Source organism: Chionomys nivalis, chromosome 4, assembly GCF_950005125.1.
Source record: "Chionomys nivalis chromosome 4, mChiNiv1.1, whole genome shotgun sequence".
Classification (NCBI taxonomy): domain Eukaryota; kingdom Metazoa; phylum Chordata; class Mammalia; order Rodentia; family Cricetidae; genus Chionomys; species Chionomys nivalis.
Window position 1 is genome coordinate 8181082 of NC_080089.1, and position 22678 is coordinate 8203759.

Below are 22678 nucleotides of genomic sequence, written 5' to 3' on the forward strand. Positions count from 1 at the left end.
CTCTGATAGTCGCTTGGGGTGAGAAAAACTTCTTTTCTTAAACTGTGCAACGTTTAGCTGCTTGCTTCTTGGGTATCCAAACGGCTGCCAGGGAAACTCAGTGGCCAGCCAGCACTGTGCCTTGTGCCCAAAGTCACTTCACTAACTCATGTGAGTTAACAGTTCTAGTGACTTCCTATAGAGTTCCACAATGCTGGCTTAAGGAATTCTGTTGTACATACACCAACTTACTGCATAACGCCTTTCTGGATAAAGATTTGCTTTTAATTGTGCTTTTCAGGATAAAGAAATATGCTTGCAAAAATACTCTGTTGGGCTAGTAAGATGACTGGGTGCATCAGGGTATTTCTGGCTTGCTATACAGTGCTGAGCAAATTGATGATCCAAGTTTGGTACCTGGAATGCACGGCGGAAGTAGACAATTGACCCCTAAAAGTTGTTCTCTGGTTTCTATGCCTTCACTTACATAAATAACAACATGTACTGGGTTAAGGCAGAAAATTTCAAAACATACTAATACAGAATTTTCCCTCTACACTACTGCTAAATATACTTTGAGAGGCCTCAAGATTGCTTACTTTTAACTGTGTGCAAGTTCTAGCTGTTCATTTGAAGAAAACAGTCTTGCTTTAAGTTTTAATGCCACTTTTAAAATACCTACTCATTTATATAAAATGCTAAAGTGTCATTACACCATAGCAAATATTAACAAAAATGTTCACAAAGTGGTCATTTTGAAGTCTTTATTTCTAGTTCCATTTTGATTTATGCATAATTATCATCAAATAACATGAAATTAAATTAGAATGTTCTGCTTCATAGCCTAGCATCTTTTGGGGGAAAATTCTGTGATAAAATAACTTTCTGACATCATATCATATTGCTATGAAAATAGAACATCAAAATATTGTCCATGTCAACTTACTCATTCAGTAGCTAAGAATAAATTTAAAGAAAAAGAGGCTGTATTTCAATGCTCACTTCTCAGGAATCGACTTGGCATCTTTCATTACTGAAATACCTAATCAAATTGGAAATCTGAGATTTTATAACACTCGGAAATATGTTCACTGAATCCACTGCCATGTATTTAATGTTCTTGTCAGCAATCTGGCTCTGCTTGTCTTGTTTCAGGTTGAATTGCTGAGTCCCTGGTTAACTGATGTGTGAAACCTGACTTTCTAACCAGGGTCTCAAATCTGAGGAGCTACAATCTGAGTAGTTGAAAAAATATACAAATCTTTTTTAAGTTTTCTTTTTTAAAATTAATTAACTGATTGATTGATTGATGAATGCTTTGATTGCATGCATGCATACCAGAAAAGGGCATCAGATCCCATTATACATGACTGTGATCCACCATGTGGTTACTGGGAATTGAACTAAAACCTCTGGAAAAGCAGCCAAGTATACAATTCTTAACATTCTTTATTCTTGTATTTAGTTGTTTTCTGAGTTTCATTTTTCCGATGTTTACAGGAACTTTAAAAATGACATTATATTATTCCTGGGACCATGAGATAGCAGATAAAGGTGCTTGCCACCAAGACTAAAAACCTGAGTTCCATCCCCAGAACCCACATGATAGGAAAGTTGGAGAGAAACAACTCCCTCAAGCTTCCCTCTGACCTCCACACATGTACCATGGTACACAAATAAATGAATGGAAAAGTTTTCAAATGAAATAAAAATTTATGTTTTTGCTGGGCAATGGTGGTGCATGCCTTTAATCCCAGCACTCAGGAGGCAGAGGCAGATGGAACTTTGTAAGTTTAAGGCCAGCCTGGTCTACAGAGCATGTTCCAGGACAGTCAGGGCTACACAAAAGTAACATGTCTCGAAAAAATAAAGAAGAAAAAAAAGTGAGGGTCGGGGCCTTTTAGTCACCCATATTTTCTGTGGCTCCGATAAACCCTTTGACTCATTAGGCTTGACCTGGGTGGAATTGAGTCTTTGATCTCTCGCTCGTTTGTTTCCTGGCTGCCCAGACCCAAATAATCACACAGAAAATATATTAATTACAACACTGTTTGGTCAATGGCTCAAGCATATGTCTAGCTAGTATATCTTAAATTAACCCATTTCTATTAATCTGTGTATCGTCAAGAGGCTGTGGCTTACCAGGTAAGTGTCTGGGCATCTTTCTCCTTTGGCAGCTACATGGTATCTCCCTGACTCTACCTACTCTCTATATATATATGTTTGGGTTTTCCACCTAGCTTTACTCTGCTAAAACACTGGTCAAAACAACTTTCTTATTAACCAATGGTAATAAAACATATTCACAGCATACAGAGGGAAATCCCACATTAATTGGTGCCCTAGTGCCCTGTCTGGGGCGAAGAGGTAGGTGTGTGTGTGTGTAACTCCCTAGGAAGTCACATACCACTCATGTGCTTTTCCTTACTGCCCCTTTAGAACTGCTCAATGAACCCATTTTTCTTAGCGCCTGGAATAAAATTGAGTAGAATATCATTGCAATAGGGCTGCATTTGGCACCTATCTCTGCCTGGGTATATATAATACATTTCTTCACTAGTGACCTCAGGTGTAGCTTTATGACTTGACCAGACACGATGTGTCGATTCAGGAAAGAACCTTTACCTTCAGCATTCATAAGAGTCACTGCGATGATGACCAAAGTATCAGTCCCAAGGTCTCTACAGCCGATGTGGTCCACCACACTGCTACAGGATGGGCAGAGCAAGTTTGCATCTCTGCATTGCTCTTCAACATTAGTTCTTGTGTGCTTCTCAAAATGCCAGAGCACACAATCCTGGGTTGACATCTCATTCTCTATTAGCTTGTGGTAAATTTTCTCTGGGTTTATGTAAATAGAAAAATGTCATAAAATTTTGACTGTTTGGAAAACAACGGTAACTTCTGGAATATAGAGTATTTGTATGGATCAACTATCACAATCAAAAGTGGCCTCCCCTAAGTCCCTGAAGCTTGCAGTGCTTGCTTTCTTGATGTGAGCATAAGTCCTATTTTTAAGGGTGTCAGAAAAAAAAAATACCAAATATATAAGTGAGCACATCTCTGGCACTATTTCTGGTTTTCTTAATTAGATATGACTGTTTTAAAAGTTCTTTTTTCGTTTATTATACAATGCCCTAAATCTTAGAAATATGCAAATCACCAAAATGTTATATGACCGACAGAGTTGTCTCAGACTTTGTGTGCTTTCCTGATTAGAATACATATTATGCCACTGTCCTAAAAGATAGCTATCATATATTTTGAGGATTTTTTAAAATATTCTGTTGTACAATAGAAAAGATAAAGGAAAGCATTGTGACTTTCCTAAAGCTGCTACGTGTCTTTGGATCTAGACCAGAACACATTCCTGTTTTAATACTACTTCCTTTCCTTTCCTCCTTGTTACTTACAAGTAAACAAAAATTAGACCACACAAAAAAACACTGCAGTACTGTCATAGATTCACACTACACTTTCGGTGAAAATCATCAACTATCACATTACTAGAGGTTTCTGTATTGTTCATGAGCAGACACAATGCTCCCCCATGAGTGACTGAGATGAGAGCTGACCTTGACAACGGAGGTAAAGTGGTGGCAGTGGGCACGTCCAGTGAAGGCAATGATGAAGTGGATGGGTACAAAAGCTTCATACATTTCTCCTTCCAGACTGTCAGCTCCATGAATGCAGAAACTTTACCTTTTTTGTTTAGTCTGGGCAAGTCTCACTATGTGTGTGCTACTGCATATGCCTTTTGTCTACTGTCTATATTCTCAAATTTGGCCTAAATAGTCATCAAATGTTAGTTAATAACAGATTGGTTCAATGAATACCACACATAAAATCCAACATCTTCATCTCTTTTTTCCCCCAGAGAATCTGGTGGATGCAAGCAGGTCTCTATGGATGATCACTGCACTCAGCTCAATGTTTAGAATGTCCAGGTGCATCTTATGTCATTCCATATAGTCCAAGGACTATTATCACCTGCTCTGTATGGACTAATTTCCTGCTCTGCATTCTGACCCAGTGCACAACGATGGACAAACAATAGGAAACAATTATTAATCCTATTTAGAAAAGAATGGGAGATGCTGGTCCTGGTAGCGTTGCTGGCATATTGCAAAACAGGCTTGTGGAGCTCTTCATCTTCTGATATACTTTCTAGAAGGATATTCTTTGAACTCTGCCTCTTAGTTATCTGTCTTTAAGCTTTATTCGCTTCTGTTTTCTGAGGAAAGACTGTCGCAGCCTTTGAAGCAAACTTATTGAAGAAATAAACTTGGCTCTTTCTAATAGTTTTTATGTGCCACTGATTGTTATATTTGGTTCTGTTTTATAATATTCAAATAAACCTGCTGAGAGATAAATAGGATATTTATAAATATACACATCAATACATTTTAACAAGTACACACACCAACCATCACCTCAACCAAAACATGTCTATTAATCAAAACTTGTTTTCTGAACACTTCTGCTACAGAATCTGCATCATTCAACTTGTAGGTTTTATGATAGCTAGACTTTGTTTTCAGCAGTACGAACTGAAACTAGGGTGCCACAGATGCGAAGAAGTGACCTGTCCTAGAGCCACAGTCCCCACCTTTTGACTTTTTATTTTCAGAGTCTCACTGGGCTCCTCAGATTGACTTTGAACTGGCAATCCTCATACCTCAGTTACCAGACTCTGGCACCAGCCTAGCTTAACTCTTCAGATTCTGTGTATTTAAAATATCCTTTTTGGGCCAGAGAAATGGCTCAGAAAATAAAAGTAATTGTGGCCAATGCTGAAAACCTGAGTTCGACCCTCAAGAGCCACACCATGGAGGGAGAGAATGAACCCCTGAAAATTGTTCTCTGCCCTCCACACACCTCAACTTTGGCACACAAGTGCCCCCCCCGACATAATAAATAACACTTTTAAAAACTATCTTTCAGTTCTCTACTTTCTGTAGATAGTTGTTTGTAGAGCTTAGCTTTTGTAGTTTTCATATAGAAACAGCGCTTTATACATTGTTTGTAACAGAGTTAAAGTTTACAGGCTTGAACATTATTTTCATTGTTAAAAAATTTAAACACCGAAATGTCCTGGCTCACAAAACTGTGAATTCCAGGGCATATTATGTATTTGGGACTCATTACAAGTTCCGTTTTTTAGTGTTTCTCCTTGATTCTGACCTGATTTGGGTACTACGTGTCACAGAACCACGGAGATATAAAAAAACTTAGTCTTCTGTCACAGTCGAGTTACAGACATGAATTTATTTCACTAAGAATCTTCTAGAAGTTAATCTTTACATAGCCTAACCCTTCTTATAAACAGTATTTTCATTTAGAAGTTACGTGATTGCAGTATCTTGGGGGCAACCCATTAAGACCATTCCCTGAAACGGTTTTAGTAAGTCAGTTTTCCAAAACTCTTGTCCAAGAGGCGAATTCTCAAAAGTAAAAATGGAGGCGTTGCTTCGCCTCTGGAGGACGAAAAGTGTGAGTCCGGGGCGTGGGAAGCGGATGTCAGGCCCACCGTGAACACCGAGGGGCTGGAGACGCTGAGAGTCAGGAGCGGGCTCGCTCGCGCGTGCTTCCTCACCAGATTCCTTCGCCCGCCCGCTCACGACTTTATAGATGATTTCCCGCTGGGCAGCCTCCCGAGAAACTCAGAACAACCGGCTCCACCTGCAGAGAATCCTGCAAACCCGGAGGAAAGCGCAGTCCCACACCACAGGAACCCGCCCCGCGCCGCGTCGCCCCGCGAGGCTCCTTGCTGCGTCACTTCCGGTCCGCGGCCATCCGCTTCCGGGTCAGACTGAGCCGCCTGCTCTTCTAGACTGCTGGAGGTGCCGCGCTGTCGGCGTTCCCTGCCCCTGGAGCGCCCGAGCCGCGGTACCGCCGGGCGAAGCGCTGCGCTGTGCCGGGCCGGCCCCAAGGAGGAGACCCAGGCCCGGGCCGCCGCGGGGTCGCGCCTCGGGCCTCCGCTGCGGTCCCTGGCAGGCGGGAGCCGGAGCTGCGGCGGAGCGCGACCCCCCTCCCCGGCCGCCCTGTCCACCTTGCCGGGGAAGGCGGAAGATGCCAGTGAAGAAGAAAAGAAAAGCCCCCGGAGTGGCAGCGGCTGTCGCGGAAGACGCGGGCCTCAAAAAGTGTAAAATCTCCAGGTACCGCGTGCCCCACCCCGCAGGACCTCCTTCCTCCGGTGCGGGACGGGCCGCCGGGCGCCTGCTGTGGCGAGGGGCGAGCCCTCTCCTCGGTGGGACGGTGGGTGCGGAGCCCCGAGTCTCCGCTCCGCGCTGGACCAAAGCTCGTGTTGGCCTGTGCGTGTGCTCTGGCGTACTTGGATGCCCCACATTGTTGTCTGCGTGCCCAGAGGGTAGGAAACAGACAACCACACGTCAACCGTGCTCTTTTTCCCCCCTGCCTTCTACCTTCGTCCTGTCCACTAAACGCGGAGTGTAGATCTGCTGAGATTCACAGCGTCCCTGGGGTTCACTGTATTAAGAAGAATTGGCTTGGCCCACACATTGTTAATATTAGTCAGAGTGTGAAGAAAAGAGCAGAGCATGAAGAATTTTGACAGCTGCCTTGGGAATGGTAGAAAGGAAGCCTGTGCTATAATTGGTCTGCTGAGTTAGCATTTCAATTGGCCTAACCTGGACCACCTCAGCAGGAGGAGGCCTTTGAAATCCCTAGAGCCTCAGCTTCTGAAGGCAGCATGCCTCCACCCCACCCATACACCCCTTACACAGGGTTGGAAAGGCTTGGCGTGCTTTTTCTTCTTTAGCCTTCAGATGCTGTTAGCTTGTCAGTCGGTTTTAGTCATTTGTAAGCTACTGTGCTCTGTGTTCTCTTAGGGAAAAAGAAAACAAAGCAGAACAGTAGTCAGAGCCTTTGCTCCCCTTGTGGCATACACATTATTCAGTCATGGCAGAAGCATTCCTGCTGCGGAAAGCCGTTGCAGTTCAGCTCCCAACTTATTCTTTGGACTGTCTTTGTGTTAATGGTTGTCACTTAAAATGACAACTTAAAATGACAACATTAAAATGAGAGCCAGCACTAAATAAAACAAATACCTCTTTAAGGAGAGATGCAGTGAGAAACACACTGCTTAAAATAGGAGAAAGGTGGCTTGTTAATCCGCATGTTTTTGTAGTCATTTTTTTCTTTTTTGTTTTTTTCTTGGTGTGTTTTAGCGAAAGAACCTAAGTAATAGTTCTTGGGTGATTAATGCGATACAGTTTTCTTTGATAGTTATCATTCTGCTTGACCTTTATTAGCTGCCTTTGAGAATCAAACCTAAGATATTTAAGCCAGTTAAAACAGCTGAAGGGTGATGTCATTAGATTTGAGGTGTTTCAGCCTAAACTATAATGTAGGGTTTCCATACAAATCAGTAGCAGAATCCCAGTAAGAATTTTTGGCATTCAATCAGGTATATAGCTTAGTGGTGGAGAGCAAACCCAGCAGTGTGAGTAAAGCCCTCAGTACAGGGACAGAAAGAGAGATATTTATACTTTCTTTCTAGTCTTGGGCTGAGACTTAGCTGCACTTCTTTATAATCTTGAAATAGGGAAATAATTTTAATTACTGCTCTTGGAATTTGGTAGCAAGCAAAGTAGCATTGGGGTTTTCATTGATCAGCGACTCTTATGCATAGAATACAGGTCCATATTGCTAATGCCTAACTTCTTCCCCCTTGATGTTAACTTAAAAACTACTTTGTTTTATTTGCATGGAAGCAATTGTTGAACTTAGGTTTTCACTAACATTTGAGTCTTAGTAGGTTCTAGACATCTTTGTATTTTCTAAGCTATTGCAGATCCCAGCCTCCTGCTAGAATAATCAGTGGAGAGGAAGATTTTTCAAGAAAGAAGTGCCTGGCTTGGTTTTATGAGTACGCAGGTAATGAAATCCATGGATCAAGATACCAGTCATATGCATTTAAAATCTGTGTTTTATTCTTTAAACATTATTTAGTATAGGCCTGTTAGATTTTAGTACTGTGTGCTGGGATTAGGGTCAAGGCTAAAGGGTTATAAATTGAAGAATTTGATGCCATTCCAAGACTAGTATTTCTTTACATCTGTATTCTGTAAGAACTTATTTGCTGTTTGTGTATAAATAGAAACAATCACATTGAATGCATTCATAAAATATTCAGGGAAAGAAGTAGGCAAAACGTTTTAATTTGTTTGAATTTTGAGACAGAGTTTCCTGTAGTTCTGACTATCTGGAACTGACTCAGTTGTCCAGGCTGCCTTCAAACTCAGAGACCCACTTGCTGTGTTGGGATGAAAGGCATGCACCACCACACTCAGCTTCCAAAAGCATTTCTATTCACTTTCTAGGAAACAATTTGCAAAATATTTCTCTGTTCACCATTCTCTATTTTTCCTGAACTAGAAACATTTTTCTGAAACTTTTGGGGTGGTGTGACAAATAATTTAAACTTCTGAGATAATGTATAACACATTCACTCTTTAATTTTAATTTTACAATAAATACAATAATAAGAAAACAGAATGATAGTACTACAGTATGTTAAGTAGTAGATCGTGAAGATATGTGATAATTGACAATATACAAAACCCAACCTTGAGAGCATCAGGAGAACCTATTTGGAGGAGCAGACTAACCTGACCTGGGTTTGACAAGTGGTTGATGGGAAGATCAAGGTCCACAGTGAGGCAAACCCATGAACAAGAATACTTGCTTCCCTTGCTGGGTGTGGTAGCACAAGCCTTTTATCTCAGCACTCAAAGGCAGGTGGATCTCTGTGAGTTGGAGGCCAACCTGGTCTACAAAGAGAGTTCCAGAACAGCCAAGGCTATTACACAGAAAAACCCTATTTTGAAAACAAAGAAACAAACAAAAAACTTGTTTCCTACTTGTTGATTTCTTCAGAGCATATATGACAGTTTTTCCCTGATATTAAAGTTATTTTTTCTCGTTCCTGTCAGCTACTTTTCTGCTTTTATTTCTTTTTCTGTCATTATTCTCAAAAGTATTTGCTTAAAGTCAAGATGCTTAGTAGTTATTGCCTTCTATTTGTACTAGCCATGTTAAAGTATAGCTGCTTGATTTACAGAGTTACCATATGGAAAGCTAGACTAGTCTGAAAAGGGGGCAGCATCTTTGCTATTGAGATCAGCAAAGTGATCCTAATTGTATAATTTAAAATTGTTTAATAGCAGGATAGAATCTTTCTAGATCAGGGGAAATAAATGCTATTACTGGTATCCCAAGACAACCACTAACCCAATTTAAATGTAGAGAATTCATTTTTTTTAACTGACCTCTATTTAAAATGTTGACCCATTATTTAAAATGCCAGTTTCACATATACATTATATAGAATTAAAAGGTTCTCTTCGTCTTACTTCACTTACAAGGTTACTAGATACCATAAAGATTAATTAGTGCGTATGTATCTTTTTTTTCTTTTTGAATGTCAGTTTTTAGCTCTTATTGAAACTTAACCTCGGTATTCTAAGATTTTAATCAAGTATTTGTTTCCTACTCTGACATATTTATTAGCCAACATATAATTGCTATCATTGTTCTAGGGATTGTGATAAATATATTGTTTTCCTTATAACCATCTGTCAAGTAAGAGATTTTATCCTTATTTTATAAATGAAAACTGAGGCTTAGATTGACTTACTTGCCAGTGATGATACAGTCCAAGAACCAGGATTCAAACTATAGTTGACTGACCCTCAAGACAAAGATACAAATGGAAACTAATTTTTACTTCTAGTGAAAAAAAGTTAATAAAGTATACTTGAGGTATCTTCTGTCATTCCACAAGTCATCCGATGAATATTTATTCAACATTTTCTGTGAGTTCAACACTGTGATAGTACTTGTGTACTTGTGATATAATAATGAAAAAATCAGGACGTGATCTCTGCCATCAAATGTAGCTTCTCATAAGGAAGACCATAGTAAACAGTAAGTTTATAGGCAAGGAAATTACAATTTGTGAAGACTCATACAAGTATTATGTGGAAGTACTAGAATTTCAGATAGTGTCCACAGAAACTATTTTGGCAGATGCTTCCTTGATAAGAGATCACTCATTTGCTGGTGAACAGTGCCTGTTCTTTCTTACCAAATGAGGATATCCTTCATGGTAGAGACAAAAGCTAGGCCCACTCAAGAGTGGATGACATGCAGAGTCTTAGCACAGTACCTGATACATGTCAGAATCAGTATGTTAGGTAGTATTACTGCTAACAGCTTTAGAGCATCTTCAGATTCATGTGTTAACGAATCTCTTGTATAGTTCATTGTGGAAGGCACTGTCATTAAGCATGTTGTTTGTTTTGGTTTTTGTTTCCTGAGTATTTATTATGGCATTGTATTAAACCCTGAACATGTAGCTGAGAACATTTATATTTTTACATAAAATGAGACGGTGTTTTCATGTACCCTCTTCTTAGAGACGTGATCATGTGTAGGTTACTTACATTCTCTGTAGATGCTATGTAGAATTTGAGTAGTGAGTAGAGGAGAAAAGCCCTGTGTGTGTTCAGTACAGGGGGATTCTTTATCTTCTTACCTTTTAGACAGGGCTCACTGGCCTGGAACCTGCTATGTAGACCACACTGCCTTTTTGTTGCTGGTGGTTTTGCAAGACAGTGATTCTCTGTGCATCCCTGGCTGTACTGAAACTCACTCTGTAGACCAGGCTGGCTTCAGGCCCGCAGAGATGTTGGGTCTAATGCCTGACTATCTCGAGGTCTTTTTACTGAGCAATTTGTTGAGTTCATGGATATGCCATTTAGTACATAGAAGACCGATTGTGGGGAAAGCAGAGCATTTTTAATCTGTCACAAAGAATTAAAAAATAAGATAGAATTATATAGTTTAAATGCAATATACGGTGAGCTAAATCATTTGCATGACTGCTTGAATTGAGTGGAAATCAAAGACCCTGAAAGAATTAATTGAATTCTCTTACACACATCTTACCCAGTTGTAGTTTTATTAGAAGGCTATAATTTAAAAGTATTATTGACATTCAGTCAGGCGGTGAACTTTGGTATAGGCTTTGCTTTACACTTAGGTCTGTTATTTCCATTGCTTTGGGAAGTCACATAATACTTAACACATACAGATCTTGTCTACCTAAGATCATATGTATGTTTCATATAGAAACTACTTTGATTTCTAGTTGTGTGTTAACATAACCTTTTTTTTTTAAGATTTATTTATTTATTATGTATACTGTGTTCTGCCTCCATGTTATGCCTACAAGCCAGAAGAGGGCACCATATCTCTTTATGGATGGTTGTGGGCCACCATGTGGTTGCTGGGAATTGAACTTAGGACCTCTGGAAGAGCAGCCAGTGCTCTTACTTGCTGAGCCATCCATCTCTCTAACCCACCATAACCTTATTGATCACATAGTAGAAGGCTATATTTTTTTATTAGGAAAATCATAAGGCATTGGCTTTTGTGTTGTATCTGTAACCTAATTATAGTACTCTGAAACGTACCTTCTAAAATTCATTTAGTCTTTGGCTTACGTTTGTAGGGTTTTGTTTTGATCCGAAGTCCTATGTAGCCCAGACTAGTCTTGAACACTTAATCTTCATGCTTCAACTTCCTAAATGCTGGGATTATAAACTCATGTCACCTTGACTAGCTAAAGCTGGAGTATTTTCTGGTTGTTGAAGAAAGGAAAGTTAAAATGTACAAGGAGGACACAGTCTCAAGAAGAAACTTGCATGAGCTCTCTCATTTTCAGAATCTAGAAAATAAGTATATTTGTAAACAAATGTACACGTAGAGATAGAGACATGTAGAAAAGAGTGAGAAAGGCTGAACTTAGGGGACGAGGAAGAATGAGTTACTGGTAGGGGATATAAACAAAACGAATTGTTTTTCTAGTTCTAACTCATGTCATGGATTTTCATTTTATCCATGCATAAAAATCCATCCACCCAATATTGAAAGTATAAAATCCAGTGTGCATCTTTCAGTGGCTTTCCAACCAAGTTCATTCAGGCGTGTAGACATCAGCGGGGCTCATGCTAGTGTCTGGTGTTTTTTATTTACAAGGGTCTTTTTTATGTATATAATAAGGAAAATAAAAGCTTTTGGATAATATAACATTGATTCAAGACATTTTTGTAGTGAAAATTTATGTCATATTTCAAATCATAACATTTGTTTTAGGTCATTTCTAGGCGCAGAAGAATTAGCAGTGATACAGTTCCTCTATTTTGGGAATCTTAGAATAAAAAAACTCAAGAATTGCATTGAATTTTTTTTTTAGTGCTCTAGTTTAAAATGAGAAACAAAAAAGATAATTCAAACTCCATATGCTTTATAGCCTTACATTGTCAAAAATTTTATTCAGAATAAATTCTTAGTAGATTTTTTTTTTTTAATGAGTGAGATCATGTTGGCTTGGTTTGTTCTTTTTGTGAACTACTGATTTATACTAGTGGAGTATTTCTTTACTACTCCTTTAAATAATGTCCTTAACTCACTGGGCCTGATAGCTCACACCTTTAATCCCATCATTCAGAGGGAGAAGCAGGTGAATTTCTGTGAATGTCAGACAAGCCTGGGCTACTCAGTGAGACCTAAAATAAGAGAAGGAAAAAAGTCCCTAATTCATATTGTACTATATTTAAGGAATAAAATTTCTAAGTATGCTTTTCAGAGGTACGGTAAAATTTAAATTCACTTATTTATATAAAAAGTATTAAGATATTTTCACAGATGTCTTTAGTGTAATAGTTTAAGTCATGTACATAATAAAGTGTAATAAAGTGTATGAATTATTTTTGTCTTTGAAGGTCCTGATGAAGTTGTAGGGCCAGAAGGAATGGAAAAATTTTGTGAAGACATTGGTGTTGAACCTGAAAATGTATGTTTTATTTCTAAGTAAAATGAAATATAAATGATTATAATGTTTTCATAAATTTCTAAAAATTGAAGCTTTAATATATGGAAGATATTTTTTCTTCATGATTACTATTGTAAATTCACACTAGGGGTTTTTAAATCATGCTAAATTGAGTGAGAGTGAGCATTCCTGAACACTGCCTCAATACTGGCACTTTTTAGCTGCTTGGTAATTGACAATCAGAAGCTGTAGTGTCTTGTAGTGGACAACTAGAAATGTTTGTTTAAGAATGTTCTCCATGAGGAGTGTGGCCGTGGTCATCTCTGACTTCTCCCTGTCCTTTATGTTCTCTTCTTTACAGATTATTATGTTAGTTTTAGCATGGAAGTTGGAGGCTGAAAGCATGGGATTTTTTACCAAGGAAGAATGGTTAAAGGGAATGACCTCATTACAGTAAGAATATTTTCTGAAAAGCAAATTTGGTGGCCTATTTAAAGATCTCTTTGATATTTTGTGCTTCATCTTTTTCAGGAATAAGATTTTGCTTTAAAGTAGTCAAATTGGTTTGATTTGTAAAAATCAGGTTGGGGACTAGCAAAATTATATTGTTCTAACCCATGAGTAATTTTCATACACTTTAAGAAAACGCTCAGGCTAATTGAGACATGTTGAGTTTATTAGAAACAGTCAGTGAGTTGGGTGTCCATAGGGTTATTTGAGTAACAAAAGTTTTCCCCACTCTATACACACTCCACTCTAAGAATTTCATCACTGGACAATCCTAAAACCTAGGGCCTCCTCACTCCCTTTTGTGATGCGTCTAGAAAGTCACAGGGCGCTCTGGTGCGCTGCTTCCTCCTATTACCTCTCGCAGGGTCAAAGTAGAAATGGTTTGGGCTCCTCTGTAGTCTTGAGACATTTGTACTTATGTATGTTCGGATGGAGATGTCATGTGAAATAGTTTCATAAATTTCAGAATTACTTCATTATTCAGATAACTCACTCTGCCTTTCCAGAGTAGACTGTTTAATTTCAATTCAATTAGGGATTTTGTGGTAATTTTCTATTATATCTTAATCATAATGTTCCATCAGAATGTTATTCAACATTCTAAAATATTTTCATATTTTAAAGTGTTACTTTATTGTTTATTTGTTTTCCATCACTTGGGATTGAACCTAGGACTTTATACATGCTAACCCAGTGCTCTACCACAGAGCCGCATCCCTAACCACACTTAAAATTTCCAGGCAGACGCTGCGTTATTAGGCCTAGAGTTTTCTTTGTTGTCTGTGATTTTCTTAGTCTATGTAAACTATTCTTAATTCTTATTTATCTGTCCATCAGTTCTTTTTTTTTCTCCCCTCAAGACAGGGTTTCTCTGTAGCTCTGGAGCCTCTCCTGGAACTAGCTCTTTATAGACCAGGTTGCAGGTTGGCCTTGAACTCCTAAAGATCTGCCTGCTTCTGCCTCCCTAGTGCTGGGATTAAAGGCGTGCACCACCACCACCTGGCTTGTCCCTCAGTTCTTAAGAAAGGATGTCTCTTTGCTTACAAGGCAGTCACAATTATGGATTTGAATTTTCAGTATCTTGTTATCTTCTCTTTTTAACCATTTTTTAAAATGTCTTTTTCATGTGTGTTTTAAACATAACGTTAACCTGTGTGTGTCTGTGTGTGCCCATGGACATGTGTACTCAGGAATATGTTCTATCTTTGTGTAACTGTAATAGATTTGTTGGAAAGAGGAGGGTAGGTGGGAGTGTGACTGTTCAGTATGTACTATGTAGGTAGATAGATACATAGAACATAGATGTGTATACACACACATATTCATTCCTTGGGTAAAAACCTCTTTTCAGTTGCTGGATGAAAATTCTATGGTGATATTTAAGATATTTATCAGTCTGACTACAGGGCAAGTCAAGATCGAGCTCCCTCTTGTCTGTTGCTTAGGGTCTTAGCTGGGGTCATCCTTGTGGATTCCTGAAAATTTATCTAGAACCAGGTTCCTTACTAGCCCCATTATGGCTCCCTCAATCAAGATACCTTTCCTTGCTCTCATCTCTGTCCTTCCTCCATCTTGACTATCCCATTCCCTCAAGTTCTCCTCCCTCCTCCCCTTCTCCCCCTTTTTCCTCTTCTATCCTCCCTTCTCCCTGCACCACCATACTCCCAATTTTGTCAGGTGATCTTGTCTATTTTGACTTCCAGGTGGATCTATATATGTTTTTCTTAGGGTTCACCTTATTACTTAGCTTTTCTAGGAACATGAACTATAGGCTCATTATTCTTTGTTAATAGCTAGTATCCACTTATGAGTGAGTACGTACCATATTCATCTTTTTGGATCTTAGGTTACCTTACTCAGGATGGTGTTTTCTAGTTCCATCCATTTGCATGCAAATTTCAAGATGTCACTGTTTTTTTACTGCTGAGTCTAATGTGTAAATGTACCACATTTTCCTTATCCATGCTTTGGTCAAGGGGCATTTAGGTTGTTTCCAGGTTCTGGCTATGACAAACAAAGCTGCTATGAACATAGTTAAGCACATGTCCTTGTGGCACAATTGAACATCCTTTGGATATATACCCCAAAGTGGTATTACTGGGTCTTGAGGAAGGTTGTTTCCTAATTTTCTGAGAAATCGCCACACTGACATCCAAAGGGGCTGTACCAGCTTGCACTCCCACCAGCAATGCAGAAATGTCCCCTTTTCCCCACAGCCTCTCCAGCATAAGTTGTCATCAGTGTTTTTGATTTTGGCCATTCTTACAAGTGTAAGATGGAATCTCAGAGTTGTTTTGATTTGCATTTCTCTGATGACTAATGATGTTGAACATTTTTTTAAGTGTCTTTCAGCCATTTTAGATTCCTCTGTTGAGAGTTCTCTGTTATGGTCTGTACTCATTTTTTTATTGGATTATGTGATCTTTTGGTGTCCAATTTCTTGAGTTCTTTGTATATTTTGGAGATCAGACCTCGGTCTGATGTGCCACACTTTCTTTATTCATTCTTTGGTTGAGGGGCATCTAGGTTGTTTCCAGGTTCTGGCTATTAACAAATAATGCTGCTATGAACATAGTTGAACAAATGTCTTTATAGTATGATTTAGCATCTTTTGGGTATATGCCCAAGAGTGGTATTGCTGGATCCTGAAGTGGTTTGATTCCCAATTTTCTGAGAAACCACCATACTGATTTCCAAAGTGGTTGTGTAAGTTTGCATTCTCCCCAGCAATGGATGAATGTTCACCTTACTCCATATCCTCTCCAGCATAAACTATCACTGTATTTTGATTTTAGCAATTCTGACAGGTGTAAGACGGTATCTCAGAGTTGATTTAATGTGCATTTCCCTGATGGCTAAGGGTGTTAACATTTTTTTAAGTGTCTTTTTGCCATTTGAGATTCTTCTGTTGAGAATTCTCTGTTTAGTTCTGTACCCCATTTTTTAAATTGGGTTATTTAGAATTTTGATGTCTAATTTTTTTGAGTTCTTTATATATTTTGGAGATCAGTCCTTTGTCTGATGTGGGGTTGGTGAAGATCTTTTCCCATTCAGTGGGCTGCCTTTTTGTCTTATTGCTTCTCAGTTTTAAGAGTTTCATTTATTTATTGTTTCTCTCAGTGTCTGTGTTACTGGGGTTATATTTAGGAACTGGTCTCCTGTGTCCATGCACTGAAGACTGCTTCCCACTTTCTCTTCTATCAGGTTCATTGTGGTCGGGTTTATAGTGGGATCTTTAATCCATCTGGACTTGAGTTTTGTGCATGGGGATAGAAATGGATCTCTTTTCATTCTTCTACATGTCATCCAGTTATGCCAGCACCATTTGTTGAAGATGCTTTCTTTTTTCCATTGTATAATTTTGGCTTCTTTGTCAAAATCAGGTGTTCATAGGTGTATGTGGATTAATATCAGGTTCTTTGATTCAATTCTATTGGTCAACCTGTCTTTTTATGCCAATACCAAGCTGTTTCCATTACTGTAGCTCTAATAGAGCTTGATGTCAGAGATGGTGTTGTCTCTGGAAGTTCCTTTATTGTGCAGGATTGTTTTGGCTATCCTGGGTTTTTTGTGTTTCTATATGAAGTTGATTATTGTGAAGAATTGTGTTGGGATTTTGATGGGGATTGCATTGAATCTATAGATTGCTTTTGGTAGGATTGCCATTTTTATTATGTTGATCCTACCTATCCAAGAACATGGGAGATCTTTCCATTTTCTGGTATCTTCTTCAATTTCTTTCTTCAAAGACTTATAAGGTGTGTGTATGTGTGTGTGTGTGTGTGTGTAATGGTTTATTTAATGTGCATTGGTATGAAGGTATCAGATCCCCTGCAACTGGATCTTCAGACAGTTGTGAGCTGCCATGTGGGTGCCTGGAATTGAACTCATGTCCTTTGGAAGAGCGTTCAGTGCTCTTAACCACTGAGCTATCTCTCCAGCCCCATGAATTCTTGTCTAATAGGTCTTTCACTTCTTTGGTTAGTGTTACCCCAAGATACTTTATGCTATTTGCTGCTATTGTGAAAGGTGATGTTTCTCTGATTTCTTTCTCAGCTTCTTTATCATTTGTGTAAAGGAGGGCTACTGATTTTTTTTTTAGTTGATCTTGTATCCTGCCACATTACTGAAAGTATTTGTCAACTGTAGGATTTCCCTAGTAGAGTTTTTGGGGTCACTTATATATACTATCATAGCATCTGCAAATAGCGAAAGTTTGACTTCTTCCTTTCCAATTTGAAGACCCTTGATCTCCTTTTATTGTCTTATTGCTCTAGTCAGTGCTTCTAGAACTATGTTGAATAGACATGGAGAGAGTGGACAGCCTTGTCTTGTTCCTGATTTTAGTGGAATCGATTTGAGTTTCTCTCCATTTAATTTTATGTTGGCTGTCAGGTTGTTGTATATTGCTTTTGTTATGTTTAGATATGTTCCTTGTATCCCTGATCTCTTCAAGACCTTTATCATGAAGGGGTGTTGTATTTTGTCGAATGCTTTTTCAGTATCTAATGAGATGATCATTTTTTTTTCTTTCAGTTTATTTATATGATGAATTACATTGATTTTCATATGTTGAACAATCCTTGCATCTCTGGGATGAAGCCAGCTTGATCATGGTGGATGATTTTTTTTCATGTGTTCTTGGATTCAGTTTGCCAGCATTTTATTGAGTATTGCATATATGTTCATGAGTGAGATTGGTCTGTAATTCTCTTTCTTGGTTGAGTCTTTGTGTCGTTTCAGTATCGGAGTAATGTAGCCTCATAAAAAGAAGTTGGCAATGTTCCTTCTGTTTCTATTATGTGGAACACTTTGAGAAGTATAGATATTAGTTCTTCTTGGAAGTTCTGGTAGAATTCTGCACTAAAGCCATCTGGCCCTGGCTTTATTTTTTTATTTATTTATTTATTTTTTTGTGGTTTAGAGGCTTTTGATGACAGCTTCTGTTTTCTTGCAGTTTATGTCTATTTAAATTTTTCACCTGGTCTTGATTTAATTTTGGTATCTGGCATCTATCCAGAAAATTGTCCATTTTTTTATGTTTTCCAATTTTGTGGAGTACAGGTTTTTGTAGTATGACCTAAAGATTCTCTGGATTTCCTCAGTGTCTTTGTTATGTCCCCCTTTTCATTTCTGATTTTGTTAATTTGGATGGTCTCTCTCTGCCCTTTGATTAGTTTGGATAAGGCTTTGTCTATCTTGTTGATTTTTCTCATAGAGCCAGCTCTTTGTCTCGTTGATTCTTTGTATTGCTTTCTTTATTTCTATTTTATTGATTTCAGCCCTCAATTTGATTATTTACTGTCTTCTACTCCTCCTGGGTGAGTCTGATTCTTTTTGTTCTAGAGCTTTCATGTGTGCTGTTAAGTCACTAGTGTGTGCTTTCTCCACTTTCTTTATGTAGGCACTTAGTGCTATGAATTTTTCTCTTAGCACTGCTTTCATAGTGTCCCATAGGTTTGGGTATGTTGTGCCTTCATTTTCGTTGAATTCTAGGAAGTCTTTAATTTCTATCTTTCCACCTTGACCCAGGGATGATTAATAGTTCACTCTTTAATTTCCATGAGTTTGCAGGCTTTCTAGGAGTAGTGTTGTTGTTATATTCTAACTTTAAACCATGGTGATCTGATAAGATATAGGGGCTTATCCCAAGTATTTTGTTATCTGTGGAGGTTTGCTTTGTTGCTGAGTATGTGGTCAATTTTAGAGTAGCTCCCATGAGGTGTTGAGAAGAAGGTATATTCTTTTGTGTTTGGGTGGAATGTTCTGTAGATGTCTGTTAAATCATTTGAGTCATAACATCTGTTACTTTTCTTATTTCTCTGTTAAGTTTCTGTCTGGTTGACCTGTCCATTGGCGAGAGTGGAATGTTGAAGTCTACTATTAGTATGTGGGGTTTGAAGTGAGCTTTAGTCATGTTTCTTTTACATATGTGGGTGCTCTCGTATTAGGGGCATAGATGTTCAGGATTGAGACTTCATCTTGATTGATTGTTCCTGTTATGAGTTTTATAAAGTGTCCTTCTCCATCTCTTCTGACTTATTTTAAGTTTGAAATTTATTTTGTTAGATATTAGGATAGCTACACCCACTTGTTTCTTAGGTCTGTTTAACTGGAAAACCTTTTCCCAACTCTTTACTCTGAGGTAGTGTCTGTCTTTGAGGTTGAGGTATGTTTCTTGTATACAGCAGAAGGCTAGATCCTGTTTTGTATCCATTCTTTTAACCTGTGCCTTTTAATTGAGTCCCTTGATATTAAGTGATATTAATGACCAGTGGTTGTTAACTCCGGTTATTTTCCTGTGGTAGTGGTTTCGTGTTTCCCATCTTTGGATTTTGTTGGACTGGGTTTATGGATATGTATTATTTAAATCTGGTCTTGTCACGGAATATCTTGTTTTCTCCATCAATGGTGATTGAAAGCTTTGCTGGGTATAGTAGTCTCGGCTTGCCTCCATGGTCTCTTAGTGTATGCAGCATATCTGTCCAGGACTTTCTGGCTTTCATGGTTTCCATTGAGAAGTCGGATGTAATTCTGATAGGTCTACCTTTATATATTACTTATATTACTTGACCTTTTTCCTTTGCATCTTCCATCTCTTGTATTCTGTTGGTTATCCTTGTCTCTGTAGTTCCTGTTTGTTTACCCAGATTTTCTATATCCAGAACTCCCTTAGTTTGTGTTTTCTTTATCACCTCTATTTCATTCTTCAAGTCCTGAATTGTTTGCTTCACCTGTTTGTTTTTTCTTGGTTTTCTTTGGTTTCTTTGAAGGAATTATTAATTTCTTCCAATTTTTTGTCTTTTCCTCCATTTTTTAAGGGAATATTTCATTTCCTCTTTAAAGGTCTCCATAATCTTCATGAAGTTATGTTTAAAATAGTTTTCTTCAGGGTTAGATGATCAAGTCTTCCTGTTGCAAGACCTCTGGGTTCTGGTGTTACTGTGTTGCTTTTTACTTTGTTGGATGAATTCTTACATCGAGGCCTACCCATCTCTTCCTTCAATTGAAGCCAATAGTGTCTTTGCAGTGGCTGAGTCTTTGGGAATTGTTCTTGGTCTGCTCTGTACTGTCAGTGTCTGTATTTCAAGGAGCCACTGAGGTCTATCTTAGCCTGCTGTCTTGGTTAGCTCTCTTGGTCCACTCTGTAGTCACAGCTTGTGCGTTAGAGTTCCTCTGTTGGTCCTCTCTTTCAAAATCTCCCCTGCTGGCTGGCTAGATAAGCTGAGGCAGGTCGGGGAGAGACCCTGGGTTCTGCCCCACTGTGGAGGGCCTAGAGAGTGGATGTCCTGCCAGGTGGCAGGTCACTCACCTCTTGGTCCTTTCTGTATTGTAGCAAGCTGTGTTTCAAAGTTCCCTTGAGGTTGCAAGATAGTTGAGTTTGGGGGTGGGATGGGACTTGTTGCTTGCGGGGTCTGGTGAATCAGGATGGATATTGTAGCTTCTTTAATCTTATGATAAACTTGTAGTGAAGAGATAGTTTATGACTTGACATTTAAGATAGGAGATGAAAACTGACCTACCTTAGTATAAAAATGGATAGGTATTAATGTATTTGATTTAACCTAATAAATATAAAACTTTTTAGTCTCTATTTCTGTTGAAGGAGAGCAGCTTGTTCGTCCCTGCTTCCCAGAACCAAAATAACCACACAGAAACTATATTAATTAAAATACTGCTTGGCCCATTAGCTCTAGCTTCTTATTGGCTAACTCTTATATTAATTTAATCTATTTCTATTAATCTGTATATCACCACGTGGCAGTAGCTTACTGGCAAAGATTTGGCATATCTCACTCTGGTGGCTCCATGGTGTCTCTCTGACTCCGCCCTTCTTTCTCCCAGCATTCAGTCCAGTCCTCTCTGCCTACCTAAGTTCTGCCCTATCAACAGACCAAGGCAATTTCTTTATTCATTAATGGTAATCACAGCACACAGAGGGGACTCCCACATCATATTTCCTGTGAGGAGATGAATTGTCTTAGAATTTTACTTAAGATTTTCATGGTCTTCAGATCATGATAATTGTCAATTGAATTGTGTCAACTTACTTTTGAGTTCATAGGAATCTTGAGTAGAATGCCACTAAAGAACAATCCGGTAGTTACAAAATATACAGGTCAAAAATATTGACAATCAATTATCAATCAATTATCTGTATTGTGTAATGATTTTTGGATACTTTTTGTTCTAAACATTTGGCTTGATACTGTCCTTATAGATGTTCTGTAGATGACTTTCCATTTAAATGAAATAATTTATCAAGCACAGACTTACAAATAGTTGAATGTAGGCTTTAATATTTCGTGGAGTTTGAAAAAAGTAATCTGATTTTTAGAATCATAAGGGTGAGTTTAAAATTTCAGCTATGTGAAATAATAGTATTACATTATTTGCTACTTTATCTAACATGAGGGAATCTAAAGATATTGGAACACAATCAGATTTTGAGCTCAGGAATCACACAAGAGTTTTGCAGTTGTGTTTAAGTGAGTATTCATGGTGTTTTAGGGTCTTGAGAATTGATGGAAGCTGAACCTTGTTCTTTTTAAGATGTACTATACTTTACCCACACAGTTTCTCATATTGTTGGGATGTGAGTGGCCTTTTATTTTTTTCTCAATCTAAAGATCATAGTTCTAAGGATACTTTTAAGTTTTTCTTTTAACATGTTAAACTGGGTGGAGAACTTTTCCCACATCTGCTAGCTAAAAGTTTGATGTTGACATACAAGTTAGCTATCACGCTGGTGGAGAAAACTGATTACCAACTTTCAAAGGGATTGTACTTGATCATTATAATGAAGAGCAGTGGTGGTGACCATAAAGGTAATGATGGTGACAGTAACAACTGTAGCAGTATGCTAGTAAATTTCCTTCCAGAAAGGGCCACATTACACATTTTTCTGGGCTTCATTTTGAGACTTGGACTTTGAAGATTAAAAGGGAAAGGGCTTATTTGACTTATCTTTTGTTGTTGTTGTTTCTGTTTTTCAAGACAGGATTTCTCTGTATAAAAGCCCTGGCCATCCTGAAACTTGCTTGGTATACTAGGCTGGCCTTGAATTCACATAGATCTGCCTGCCTCTGCCTCTCAAATGCTGGGATTACTGGTGTGTGTGCCACTGTGCCCGGCTGATTTAAGCTTAAGAAAGGGAGGAATGGGGAACATTCTCTTGTTTTTTGTAGGCTGAGCATGGTGTAGATGCAGTGATGTGTTAAGTGTGGTGTGTGACTCCCATTCATTTGCAGTTAAGGCCAACTACTGGCTGCCATTAACATTCTTCTTTGCTCTTCCCAGTCAGACTGACAGTTTCCAAATGCCTTC

The 22678-nt window shown here is 38.5% G+C and overlaps 1 protein-coding gene across 2 annotated transcripts in view; it reads left to right on the forward strand.

Annotated features, from left to right (window-relative positions):
• The first annotated feature begins 5774 nt into the window (after positions 1-5774).
• Positions 5775-22678, forward strand: part of Dcun1d5 (defective in cullin neddylation 1 domain containing 5) — a 29631-nt gene continuing 12727 nt past the window's right edge. The window contains exons 1-4 of one of the 2 annotated variants that reach the window (XM_057766613.1): positions 5775-6137; positions 7787-7878; positions 12792-12862; positions 13203-13294. In XM_057766613.1, coding sequence (XP_057622596.1) covers positions 6052-6137; positions 7787-7878; positions 12792-12862; positions 13203-13294 — 341 coding nt within the window. In that variant the 5' untranslated portion in view covers positions 5775-6051. Of the gene's footprint in view, positions 6138-7786; positions 7879-12791; positions 12863-13202; positions 13295-22678 lie in introns of those variants that run through there. The other variant, XM_057766614.1, reaches the window with a different exon arrangement.